Source organism: Macaca mulatta, chromosome 15 (genome assembly GCF_049350105.2).
Source record: "Macaca mulatta isolate MMU2019108-1 chromosome 15, T2T-MMU8v2.0, whole genome shotgun sequence".
In the NCBI taxonomy this organism is placed as follows: Eukaryota; Metazoa; Chordata; class Mammalia; order Primates; family Cercopithecidae; genus Macaca; species Macaca mulatta.
The window spans coordinates 52,931,914-52,946,024 of NC_133420.1; the positions used below are offsets into that span (position 1 = coordinate 52,931,914).

At 41.3% G+C, this 14,111-nt stretch overlaps 1 protein-coding gene across 10 annotated transcripts in view; it reads right to left on the minus strand.

Annotated features, from left to right (window-relative positions):
• Window positions 1-1,984: 1,984 nt before the first annotated feature.
• Window positions 1,985-14,111, minus strand: part of SLC44A1 (solute carrier family 44 member 1) — a 197,849-nt gene continuing 185,722 nt past the window's right edge. For 8 of the 10 annotated variants that reach the window (XM_077968385.1, XM_015117154.3, XM_028835011.2 and 5 more), the window contains one exon: window positions 1,985-3,541. In XM_077968385.1, the coding sequence (XP_077824511.1) occupies window positions 3,527-3,541 (15 nt within the window). In that variant the 3' untranslated portion in view covers window positions 1,985-3,526. Of the gene's footprint in view, window positions 3,581-14,111 lie in introns of all 10 variants that reach the window. The other 2 variants (XM_077968381.1, XM_077968377.1) reach the window with 1 other exon arrangement.

A 14,111-nucleotide genomic window follows, 5' to 3' on the forward strand; every position in this document is an offset into this window, starting at 1 on the left:
CCATCGCAAATTCACTGCACTTCTATTTCACTGGCTAAGCACCCAGACTCTGGTGCCAGACTGTCTGAATTCAAATCCCAAGTCTTGCCAGCTGTGTCTTTGGGCAATTTCTTATCCCTTCTGTACCTCAATTTTCTCATTTCTAAAATAAGAGTATTAACAATATCCACTTGATAGGTTTGTTATGAAGATAAATGACTTAATGTATATAAGATGCTTAGAATAATGGCAGACATATAGAAAATACATAATATATGTGAGCTATCTCTTATCATTTTCTAAAACAAACTGTTCTTCTAAGCACAGCACCAGGAAATAATAGTGTCTGTGAGCCCTTTGGTACTGCAGTGCCATTGCTGCTAGTGAAGATGGTACTGTGTCAGCACTTCTGGGGAAAATAAGCCTCTTGAAATCCATCCTTCATTATGAAGGTCAATCTCTACTTTTCCATGACAAAAGAGTTTAAGGGAGAAAGGTGATAGGACTTATGCTAGAAGGGAAGGACTTAAGACAAGGAGACAGAAAGGGAAGATTGGAGCCTTTCCAAGCCAAAGAAACAGCCTGAGCAAAAATGGACAACAATGGAAGAACAAACCCAAAAATGGAGGTAGGGGATGAAATGAGTGGAAAGTGCAACCTTCAGTACCCAAATATTGGGGAAGCATTAGGAGGACTTTAGAATATATAGGAGACGAAATGTTCTACAGCCATGAAAATTATCTTTAAGAAAAATACATAGCAGTGAGAGAGTTTATAATATTACAAAATTTTTTAAATAACTAGAATAATTTTTCTTTTTCTTTCTTTCCTTTTTTTTTTTTTAATGAGACAGAGTCTCGCTCTGTCACCCAGGCTGGCGTGCAATGGCACAATCTCAGCTCACTGCAACTGCCGCCTTCCGGGTTCACACCATTCTCCTGCCTCAGCCTCCCGAGTAGCTGGGATTATAGGTGCCTGCCACCATGCCTGGCTATTTTTTTGTTTGTTTGTTTGTTTGTATTTTTAGTAGAGACAGCGTTTCACCATGTTGGTTAGGCTGGTCTCAAATTGCTGACCTCGTGATTTGCCCACCTTGCCCTCCCAAAGTGCTGGGATTACAGGCATGAGTCACCGCACCCGGCCGAAAAATAGCTAGAGTAATTTTTCTAAATACAATCGGATAATACCTACTATAGAAAAGTAACCAATGCATTTGTAAGTTTTTATTTTGTTTATACCTTTTAGCTCAGGTGAAGTGACATCATATATGAAGCTCAGCCTGGCTTCCTGTGATCAAATACAACACTGTTTTTGTGTGTGTGTGTTGTTTTTGTTTTTGTTTTGAGCTGGAGTCTTTCTCTGTCCCCTGGGGTTGGGGTGCAATGGTGCAATCTTGGCTCACTACAACCTCTGCCTCCCAGATTCAAGTGATTCTCCCGCCTCAGCCTCCTGAGTAGCTAGGAATACAGGCGCCCACCACCACACCCAGCTGATTTTTGTATTTTTAGTAGAGATGGGGTTTCACCATATTGGCCAGGATGGTCTTGAACTCCTGACCTCAAGTGATCTGCCTGCCTCAGCCTCCCAAAGTGCTGGGATTACAGGCGTGAGCCACCACACCTGGCAACAACATTGTTTCGGTTCAAATGGTTGGGTCTCCACAAAATCCATTTGTTGAAATCTTAACCCCCAAGGTGATAGTAATAGGAAGTGGGGCCTTTGGGAAGTGACTAGGTCAGAGGCAGAGCCCTCATGAATGGCATGAATGAAAGAGTCCTGAGAGAAACCCCTCAGTCCTTCCACTAGGTGGGGATGCATGAAGTGAGAAGGTGCCAGCTGTGAACCAGGAGGCAGCCCTTCACAAGATACTGAATCTGCCAGCACCTTGATCTTGAACTTCCCAGCCTCCAGACCTGTGAGAAATAAATTTCTGTTGTTTGTATGTAAGCCACCCAGTCTGTGGTATTTTGTTACAGCCACCAGAAAGGACTAAAACAAACAACTGTAAGTAGTATATGTTTATTTTTCTGCTACATAAAAGTGAATCAAAGACAAGCAAATTGGCTTTGATATATAAACTCAAATTTGGCATGATTTCCTCATGATGAAAAAAAAGGAAAAGGGAAAAAGTGGGTGGAGAGAGAGATTAATAGGGGTCAAACTGTAATGGTCTCTGAATTCCAGGCCAAGGTGTTGGATTCTGAGCATGTTGTGTGGGGGAAGCCACTTGCATGTTTATGAGCAATGAGTTATTTTAGGACAGTTGATTTGGCAGGAGAAATAGGAAGGATGTGAGTGGGAGGGGTCTGGGGTGAGGAGTTGATGGCGGATCCAGAGGCCCAGACCTCTCCTATTCCCTGCCTCTTCCCCTTCCTGGTTAGATCCCTACAGCCCCCCTTTCCCCCCACTCCATCACCACCACCACCACCACCATTAGAATACAGTAATTACCTTAGCATTATAAATCTTTAAGTACTTTTTCAGGCAAATGGAAAAAATAATACATTGGCCCAAATGAAGATGGTTGACTTTCTTCCAAAGTCATCTAAAACAGAGGTTGGCACACTTTTTCTGAAAGGGCCAAATAGTCAACATTTTAAGCTTTGGGGGCCATACGGAATCTGTCACAACTTTGCAACTCAATCACTGTAGAGCAGAAGCAGCCATAGAAATGAAGGATTGGGTGTGGCTGTGTTCCCAATAAAACTTTATTTACAAAAATAGCTGGAGGCCATATTTTATCAACTCCTGATCTCAAATAATATTGTGTTATTTTTTAGAAGATAATTCTGTGATTCTTTTGTGCCTCTAAAGACTCCCTGGTCCTCCATCTCAGACATTTCTCATATACATACACTGCCATCATGAGAGGAAGTCTACCATTGATAAGGTGTTGGGGTAATTATCTTTGGAGCAATAATAAGCAAAACAATGTTAGTGTGGAGAGCTTTGGAGTTAGAACTAGATTTGAATCCTGACTCTGGCAAGTGTGTGATCTTACACATAGCACACAAACTCTCTGAGTCTCCGTTTCTTCGTGGGCAAAGTGGAGATAATAGGTGCAACCTTACAGGGCTATTGTGAGGATTAAACATATATAAAGCACCCAGCCTAATGCTTGGCATGGAACAGGCACTCAATAAATAGCAGTTATTAACCCACATTGGCTCTATAAATAGCAGAGTCAAAGTCGACAGACCCAGCCTGAACAATAATTTCGCTGTGGATCTAGCCTTCAGGACAGTATTGGCACTAGAGTGAGAAAAGGGAATCATTTAAACATACCGAGACTAGAAGAGAAAGCAACATTAAATGTGAAGACAGTGCTGCAAGACAGATTTCTATCAAATGCTTTTGATTATTTATTAGACAGCCACACTGTACCAAATCCACTTGGCTGTTGGTGGTTCGAGAACCTTGTTACATGCTTTCATTGAAGTAATAAGATCCTGCTCTTCATAATCGCAGACTCTCAACAGCTGGTGAGTGGGAGAATCTCATGTAAACAACCTCCTCTGAGTTCATTCTTCCGGGCTCATGAGACCAGTCACCTTTTCTTCAGCTGAAAGATCAACACATCAAGAAAATGAATGCTTCTGTCCTAGGGGAACATGACACAATGAGAAGTAATCAATAACTAGAAATAGCATGGGATCGTCTTTAAAGAAAACATTATGAAATGTAAGAAGGCTACACACACACACAGATTAACATATTTAAAAAGATATCTGAGAGATCCCCTTATCAACTGTGTATTCATACACAAGTTATTTAAATTCTCTGCCTACATTTCCCAATGTATAAAATAAAGATAATTACGGTTTCCTTAAGGTTGTTGTAAGGATTAAATGCATTGGTAAATGCAATGAACTTAGAACACTGTCTGACACATACCGAGGAAGGCTGGATTAGTGTTTGCCATTGTTGGCATTAGTATTATTCTTTGACAAAGAGGATTTTAGAATAGTTGAACTGAATCAGACACACCTATGATGAGTCAAATTCAAAGCTAATCTGCAAAATTTGATTCTATGGTACTCTCAAAGACCAAAACCTGAAATGCAAATGAAACTTTGAATTTTTCACTCCTGTAATTCAGTCAGCAGTGGGTCAGGTCAGACCAGGATAATGGATATTCTCATAGTTTAGTTCAATTCAAGAAATAGTGACTAAGTAAATTAACTGAAGATAAGAATTATAATGTGGTTCTTTAAATGGATATTCTTATTCCTAGGAAATACAAACTGAAGTATTTAGGACTAAAAGGCAATGACGTGTGCACATTATTCTCAAATGATCCAAAAGTATTAGGTATATACTATGTACCTAATAGATATGTGTGTGTGTGTGTGTGTGTGTATGTGTATATATATATATAGAGAGAGAGAGAGAGAGAAAGAGTATGGATCTAATATTCTTTGTATTTATCTATATCAATCTAGATACTTATCCAGGCAACTATCTATCTAGATCTCAATAGCTAGATATATCTAGATATCTATCTATACATAGAGATAGATATATCTATGGATAGATATCGAGATCTAGATAGATATAGAGAGAGAATGGATGAGCATATAGGATAAAATACATGTTTAACAAAGGTATAACAACATGTAGCATGGTGTTCTATGTACCATTCTTATTCTTGCAGCTTTTCTCTAAGTTTAAAATCATTTCCAAATAAAAAAGCCCCATTAGGATGGGTTAAAAATTAAAAATAAGGGTAGGCTCAGTTTGGTTATCAAACAAGCCCAGAGCCACTGCAGCATAAACAGAAGTAACAAGATACAGTCCTAACCACAAGATGCCAGGAGAGCTTGGACTTGCAAGAAGGGGATATGAAATAGTTCTATGATTCAGATATGTAATGAAGTCAGGTGAAGATCTGCTACATCTGTCTCCACAAGAGGCTCTGCTTGTCTCCAGGTGCTTAAAACAGGTCACATGAAGCACTAAGAATAACATTGTTTGACACCCTTACCAAAAGTTTCATTTTAGGGCTTTAGTCTTGAGATTTTAGTACATGCCAGTTATTGCTGATCCCCCGCCTCAGATTTTTCCCAACTTCAATCCATTTGGCAGGCTGCCGAGAGAATAAATCCCTAAATTGTTGCTTTCACCACATTAGTTCCTTACTCAAGAAATTAGCAATGGCTTCCTATTTTCCACAACACCTCATCTAAACTTAGCTGTCTTATCAGTTTCATTTTATTTATTTATTTATTTTATTTATTTGAGACAAGGTCTTGCTCTGTCACCCAGACTGGAGTGCAGTGGCATAATCATAGCTCACTGTAACCTCAAACTCCTGGGCCCAATCAACCCTCCCACTTCAACCTCCTTGGTAGCTGGGACTATAGGAGCTCCATGCCACATGCTATTCCATTTTATGATTTTACATACTTTGACTTGCAGTTTCAACTTTCATGATTTTTTCCCCTTTACTGAAAATAACAGGACCTATGATTAGACTGACATCTGACTGATTGTTGCTTGGTTATAGTCATGTGGCGTAGTCACCAGGCTTATGCCAAAGTTGTGATTTGTCTGATGTTACGATAAAAGTTCTTTCCTCCTACTTTCCTATTTAAATAAACTTTTTTTTTTTTTTTTTTTTTTGAGACAGAGTCTTGCTTTGTCACCCAGGCTGGAGTGCAGTGGCACAATCTCGGCTCACTGCAGCCTCTGCCCCCCTGGGTTCCAGCAATTCTCCTGCCTCAGCCTCCTGGGTAGCTGGGATTACAGGTGCCCACCACCACACCCGGCCAATTTTTGTATTTTTAGTAAAGACGGGGTTTTGCCTTATTGGCCAGGCTGGTCATGAATTCCTGACCTCAGGTGATCCACCGGCCTTGGCCTCCCAAAGTGTTGAGATGACAGGTGTGAGCCAACACACCCAGCCAAATAAACTTTTTAATTTTAGAATAGTTTTAGGTTTACAGAAAAGCTGCAAATATAATATAGAGCTCCCATCTACCTCAGGCCTAGTTTCCCCTATTGCTAACATCTTACATTACTATGATACATTTGTCACAACTAGTGAACCAACACTGGACATGGCTATTAGCTAAACTTCATACTGCAAGGTCCTCTGAACAGGCTACACGGTGGCCGAGTCATTGTGACCCCTGTGACCCACACATACAGGCCTCCTGGAGTCACAAAGCCTGGAGCAACAGGAGAACCACTAAAGAAGAAGAAACAGCTGGTTCCTGCCTTAACTGATTAACTGACCTTGCAGCATTCCACCATTGTGATATGTTCCTGCCCTACCCTAACTCATCAATCGACCTTGTGGTATCGTGCCTTGTGACCTCCCCCCACCTCATGACTATGCACCTTGTGACATTCTTCCCCTGCCCGAAAAAGCTGCCCCTAACTGTAACTTTCCACTACCTACCCCAAACCTATAAAACCAGTTCCACTCCCACCACCCTTCGCTGACTCCTTTCTTGGACTCAGCCAACTTGCACCCAGCCTTGTTGCAACAGCCTTGTTGCTCACACTCAGCCTGTTTGGGTAGTCTCTTCAATTAGGCACACACATAACACATACTTTATTCAGATTTCATTAATTTTCTCTGATGTCCTTCCACAATCCTATCCAGGAGACTGTATTATATTCAGCTTTCCTCCTTTTTTTTTTTTTTTTTTTTTTTTTTTTGAGACGGAGTCTCATTCTGTCTCCCAGGCTAGAGTACAGTGGCACAATCTCGGCTCACTGCAAGCTCCGCCTCCCAGGTTCACGCCATTCTCCTGCCTCAGCCTCCCGAGTAGCTTGGACTACAGGCGCCTGACACCACGCCTGGCTAATTTGTTTGTATTTTTAGTACGGACGGGGTTTCACTGTGTTAGCCAGAATGGTCTCGATCTCCTTACCTCGTGATCCGCCTGCCTCGGCCTCCCAATTGTTTTGTTTTTTGAAACAGAGTCCTGCTTTGTCACCTAGGCTGCAGTGCAGTTGCACCGTAACAGCTCATTGCAGCCTCAACCTCCCGGGCTCAATCGATCCTCCCACCTCATCCTTCTGATTAGCTGGGGCTACAGGCCCATGCCACTACACCTGGTTACTTTTTTGTATTTTTTGTAGAGATGGGATTTCACCATGTTGCCCAGGCTGGTCTTAAACTCCTGGGCTCAAGCAATCCACCTGCTTCGGCATCCCAAAGTGCTAGGCATGAGCCATTGTGCCTGAATCTCTTCCTATTTTTAAAATATTATTTAAAAAGCTAAATGCAACCCTTAACACTAAAGTATACAGTCTAATAAATGTGATTTCATTACACTTGGATCTGTATCTTTCCTACTACCCTTGAACATGAAAACTCACAGCATAATCTAGCTCATACCAGTGAGTGACTAGAAGATTCAATTCAAAGCTTCCTGAAACTTCTCTTTGTGTCAGATCCCTTGGGAGCCCAGAACACCCTTCTTCAACTTCAGGTCCAAGACTACATCTAATTAACTGGTCCAAACAAGTTTTCCTTCTATATATGTATGGTATAAAGGAATTATTATATGGATATTGAATCCCCTGGAATGAATCTCTACTTTTATCTTTTCCATCTTATTTTTCCCCTACTTTTAAGAGACTTCCTCAAATTCATCTTTCAACCCTTCTAAGAGTTTTACACTTTTTTCTATTTTAAATATTTTTGTTCTCTGAATGTTCCTCTTTTAAATAGCAAACTATTTTATTTCTTTTTTTTTTTTTTTTTTTTTTTTTTTTGAGACGGAGTCTCGCTCTGTTGCCCAGGCTGGAGTGCAGTGGTGCAGTCTCGGCTCACTGCAATCTCTGTCTCCAGGGGTTCAAATGACTCTCCTCCCTCAGCTTCCCAAGTAGCTGGGATTACAGGCACGCATGACCATGCCCAGCTAATTTTTGTATTTATTTAACAGAGACGGGGTTTCACCAGATTGGCTAAACTGGTCTTGAACTCCTGAACTCAAATGATTCGTCCGCCTTGGCCCCCCAAAGTGCTGGGATTAGAGGCATGAGCCACCGCACAGCCTAAATAGCAAACTAGTTTTTTTATTACAATCCCTTCTATTTTCTGAGTTTAGTAATTTACAGTTTTCTTCTACCTTATAGTCTGTTTCCTCTAAGTTGCTTTGTTGTTGCCTTTCTCTTTGTTTTGATCTCTGTCTTTCATGGTAGAGACTTGCCCCAAGGGTCTGGTAATTCTTATTTAAGAAAGCAGCACTAAAACTAATTGGAAGTTTTTATTCCTGGGTAGATCTTGTCATTGAAATGCTTCACTGTATAACGACTTGATAGGACTTTCTAGCTAGAGAACCCCGTGTAAGCATTTTAAGGCATTTTCCTTTGGGCTGGTCAGATTCCCTGGAGAATAATTTTTCAGTTTCCTGCTTGGTGGGTGAAGGCCTGGTTGTCAGAATTCTAGGAGCTGGGTCGGGCGGGGGCGGAGGGGGAGGGAGTGTGAAGGAGGGGGTGGCGGATGGGGAGGGGGCGGTGGGTAGCAGGGACGGTGTCTTAATCCCCCTGACTTAATATGATACCTCTGTTTTGGATGCTCCTCCCTTAAGTTCTGTCTTAACCTCTTCAGAGAATACCTCTCTGTCTGCTGAGGATGAGAAAAGGCAGTTGCCTGACTGCACAGACTAGGGGATGGTGTTTGAAGATGTTAATCTTCATTTCATATGCTCTATCCTCTTGGCTATCCCCTTTTGTGGGGTACCGATTTAAATCTTTCATCCATTTGGGGTGCCTTTTTCTTATTGATTTGCAAAAGTTTTTGTTTGTTTGTTTGTTCGTTCGTTTGAGATGGAGTCTCGCTCCCATTGCACAGGCTGGAGTGCAGTGGTGTGATCTCAGCTCACTGCAACCTCCACCTCCTGGGTTCAAGCACTTCTCTTTCCTCAGCCTCCCAAGTAGCTGGGATTATAGGTGGGCACTACCACACCCAGCTAATTTTTGTATTTTTGGTAGAGACAGGGTTTCGCCATGTTGGCTAGGCTGGTCTTGAACTCCTGACCTCAGGTGATCCACCCCTCCTCGGCCTCCCAAAGTGCTAGGATTATAGGAGTAAGCCACCGCGTCTGGCGATTTGTAAAACTTTTTATAAATTTTAGTTTGGAGTCCTTTACCAAATATGTGCTTTGCAAATATCCTTTTCCAGTCTGTGGCTTGCCTTTTCTCTTTTAATGGTGTCTTTTGATGAACTGAAGTTCTTAATTTTTACAGTGTCAAATGGAAGCCTCAAATGATTCTCCTGTCTCAGCCTCAATTTTAGCAACTTAAAAAGGAATAATGTAATTTAGAAGTCTGGCTATCTTTCTGAGCTTGCTGTAATACGCTGCAATAGAACTTGCGCTGAGCAGAAAACCATCTTCGTTCCAAGGTTCAGGGTTATGTTTCTTGTGCCAGCTGTCATCAAGATTAAACATTACCAGACACAAACTATACCTTGCTATTCTAGGATCACTGGCACCAGCAAACAGGAAGAAAGGGATCAGTCTTGGATTGTTATGGCAGACCATATGGCAACAAAGCTTTGGTCCCTAAAGGCAGAAGGATGAAGCTTCCAGGCCCAGGGAATAATTGTCTCTGCTTCCCTTCTTTACAACTTGCATGTTAATCTAATATCACTTTGGATAAATTTAATGCAGTCCTGCAGATATCTCTCCACTCCTATCTTCAACAAAGCAAAACAGAAAGACTAAACATTCTGTTATACACGAACGATAAGGTTGTATTACCTTTAACAAGGAGTGGCTTGAAGAGACAGTTGGCCTGCTGGCTAATTATTGACAGAGAAGGACTATAAATCAACTTTTCAAAAATAAGAGCCACCATTCAACTGTTTTTGGCCTATAACAATGATAACTTCAGGCCGGGTGCAGTGGCTCACCCCTGTAATCCCAACATTTTGAGAGCCTGAGGTGGGCGGATCACTTGAGGTCAGGAGTTCGAGACCAGCCTGGCCAAAATGGTGAAACTCCATCTCTACTAAAAATAAGAAAAATTAGCCGGGAGTGGTGGCGCATGCCCGTAATCTCAGTTACTCGGGAAGCTGAGGCACAAGAATTGCTTGAACTCAGGAAGCAGAGGTTGCAGTGAGCCAAGATTGGGCCACTGCACTACAGCCTGGGTGACAGAGTGAGAGCCTGTCTCAATAAATAAATAAATAAATAAATAAATAAATAAATAATGATACTTTCATATAATCAGCTTACTGTCTTTGGCAACTTTGCTCTAAGTAGTTTGTTGGAAGAATGCCAGAAAATAAAAGTCCTCAAATTAAAGCTGCTTTGTTGCACACAGGACAGAACAGGGACTCCATAAATATTTATCAGGTGAATTTGAGGGTGCTGAAATGGGTGTATGAGTTATAACTGCCTAAAAATTACTAGGCTTCAAATTATTTTAGTCAAGCTATATGGACAGGAATTTGGACCTTATTTGTCTTTTTGTCTCTATGGAGACTCTTGGAGCTGATCAGAGGTACAAACTATTTTCAGGTGCATGCCCCTCTTATGATCCTCATGTCTCAGAGGAGGCTGTCAATCTCTTACTCATGCCAGCTGACAGGTAAGCAGCGTGGGCCAGTCAGTGTTCGGCTATACTCCAGGCACTTGTTAGAGAATGAAATATACTCATCTCAAGCCAGTATTTATCAAGAGCTCAACTAAGACCTATAGACCAATGGAATAGAATTGCAAATCTAGAAATAAACCTACATATCTATAGTCAATTGTTTTGGACGTTGACAAGGTATCAAGACCATTCATTTGGAAAAAAAGAGTTGTTCAACAGTGATGGGACAACTAGATATCCACATGCAAAAGAAGAAAGTTGGACATCTACATATATGTCACACATATACACCTACATATACTCCGTATATGACATATATACACTTAATTCAAAATAGATCAATGACCTACTTGTATGAGCTAAAACTACACAACTCTCAGAAGATAAACTTAAGGCTAAATATTTATGACCTTGGATTAAACAATGATTTCTGAGTCATGACAACAAAAGAACAGGCAACCAAGGAAAAGACAGATAATTTGACTTCATCAAAATTTAAAACTTTTCACTTCAAGGAATACTACAAGGAAGTAAAAAGATAACTCATGGGTAAGAGAACATAACTGTAAATCACATAACTGAGAAGGGTCTAGTATATATCTAGAATATATAAAGAACTCATACTCAACAACAAAAAGACAACCCAATTTTTTAAATGGGCAAAGGACTTGAATAGACATTTCTCCAGAGAACACATACAAATAGCCAATGAATATATGAAAAGGTGCTTAACATCATTAGTCATAAGGAAAATGCAAAACAAAACCATACTGAGATACAACTTCACACTCACTGGGTGTCTATAATCAAAAAGATGAAAACTTACACTTGTCGAGAATGTAGAAAGACTGGAACCCTCATACACTACTGGTGGGAATGTAAAATGGGGCAGCTGCTGTGTAAATCAATTTGGTATTCCTCAAAAAGTTAAATACAGGATTACCATATGACCTAGGAATTCCACTTCTAGGTATATACCCAAAAGAACTGAAAACGTATGTCCACACAAAAACTTGTACACGAATGTTCATAGCAGCATTATTCAGAATAGCAAAAAGGTGCAAATCCAACCTAAGTATCCATCAACTGATGAATGAATGAACAAAATATAATAGATCACACATCAGAACATTATGCAGCCATAAAAAGGGATGAAATACTGGTATATGCTACAACATGATTGAAACTTGAAAACATGCTAAGTGAAAGAAGCTGACAAAAAAATTCTACATATTGTATAATTTCTTTAACATGAATCCCAAATAGGCAAATCCACAGCAAAATAAAGTAGAATAGTGGTTTCCAGGAGCTGGGTGAGGGGAATAGGCACTGACTGCTAAAAGGCATGGGTTTCTCTTTGGGGCAATGAAATGTCCTAGAGTCAGATGGTGGTCATGGTTGCATGGCTTTGTGCATATGCCAAAAACCGTGAAGTAAACAGTTTAAAATGGTCAGTTTTATGATATGTTAATATCTTCATTTTTTAAAAAAGAGAAAGAAAATAACTATGAAATAATTTAGTAATAGTTGATTGAGCTCCACATGATAAGAACTATAATTAGGCCAGGCATGGTGGCTCATGCCTGTAATTCAGGCACGGGGAAGCCAAGGGAAGAGGACTGCTTGAGCCACAGAGTTGGAGACATAGAGGGACCATGTCTCTACAAAAAATTTAAAAATTAGCCAGGCATTGGCAGCACATGCCTATAGTCCCAGCTACTCCGGGGGCTGAGGCAGGAGGATCACTTGAGCCTGGAAGGGTCAAAGTTGTGGTGAGCTGTAATCGTGCCGCTGCACTCCAGCCTGAGCAACAAAATGAGACCCTGTCTCTTTTTTTTTTTTTTTTTTTTTTTTGAGACGGAGTCTCGCTCTGTCGCCCAGGCCCGGAGTGCAGTGGCCGGATCTCAGCTCACTGCAAGCTCTGCCTCCTGGGTTTACGCCATTCTCCTGCCTCAGCCTCCCGAGTAGCTGGGACTACAGGGGCCCGCCACCTCGCCCGGCTAGTTTTTTGTATTTTTTAGTAGAGACGGGGTTTCACCGTGTTAGCCAGGATGGTCTCGATCTTCTGACCTTGTGATCCGCCCATCTCGGCCTCCCAAAGTGCTGGGATTACAGGCTTGAGCCACCGCGCCCGGCCTGAGACCCTGTCTCAAAACAAAATTATACTTGTAATTTTACACCCTGTAATTAAGGTATACACATGCATAAAGAAAGATGAAAGAAGATTTAAATAAAATTGAGATCATACCAAATTTCTGCACACCTTGAAATGGTTCCTAAAAGTCTTCTCCGTATTTGAAGATTTAAGTGTTAATGTTTTTACTATTTGCAGTAAATTCCAAATCTTGGATGATGATTAATCTGTAACTTCATTGAGGTAAGCACTTTTTCCAAAGGTACATCTTTATTGTTTTCCCCTCAGTATGCATAATTATTGTCAAAAATTAAAGTAATACAGAAGGGCCAGGTGCGGTGGCGCATGCCTATAATCCCAGCACTTTGAGAGGCCGAGGCGGGAGGATTGCTTGAGCCCAGGAGTTTGAGACCAGCCTGTGCAACATGGCAAAGCCTCGTCTCTACAGAAAATTCAAAAATTAGCCAAGCATGGTGGCACACACGTATAGTCCCAGCTACTCGGGAGGCTGGGGTGGCAGGATGGCTTGGGCCCAGAAGGTGGAGGTTGCAGTGAGCTGTGATCGTGCCACTGCACTCCAGCCTGGACGACAGAGCCAGACCTTGTCTCAAAACAAAAACAAAACAAACGAAAAAGATTAAAGTAATACAGAAAAGCCATACTCCTAAATCACTCTAACCTTTGAGATAATCTGGTTTTATATCCTTGCAGTTCTTCCTTTTAAGGCAAGATACACATTGTGTGCCCTGTGGATGTGGAAGTGTATCACTTACCTGTGAGTGAGACAAGCAAACAGCCATTGTGGAGATGTGAATGCAGCTTTGTTGTATTTTTTGACCATATGCCCAGTAACTCATTAAAAGTTTGAAGTGAGTATTCCTGCACCATTCAAGAATATCAGAATTTTTTAAAGTTATGAATAACCGGCTGGGCATGGTGGCTCACACCTGTAATCCCAGCATTTTGGGAGGCTGAGGCAGGTGGATCACAAGGTCAGGAGATCGAGACCATCCTGGCCAACATGGTGAAACCCTGTCTCTACTAAAACTACAAAAATTAGGTAGGTGTGGTGGCGCGTGCCTGTAGTCCCAGCTACTCTAGAGGGTGAGGTAGGAGAATCGTTTGAACCTGGGAGGTGGAGGTTGCAGTGAGCCGAGATCGCGCTACCACACTCCAGCCTGGCGACGGAGTGACGTTCCGTCTCAAAAACAAAACAAAAAACAAAACGAAAACCTATGAATAACTTCATCGATATCATAGTCATAATTCTAGTAGTGAATGCATACTGTACTGAATGTTTCCTAGGTAGCACAGCCCATGCTGACTATTCTGCATGCTCAGGATAATGGAATCCTCCCAACAATCTGTCTTTTACAGATGGGGAAACTGAGAATTAGATAGGCTAAGTAACTTGCACAGGACCAAAAAGATGGCAGAG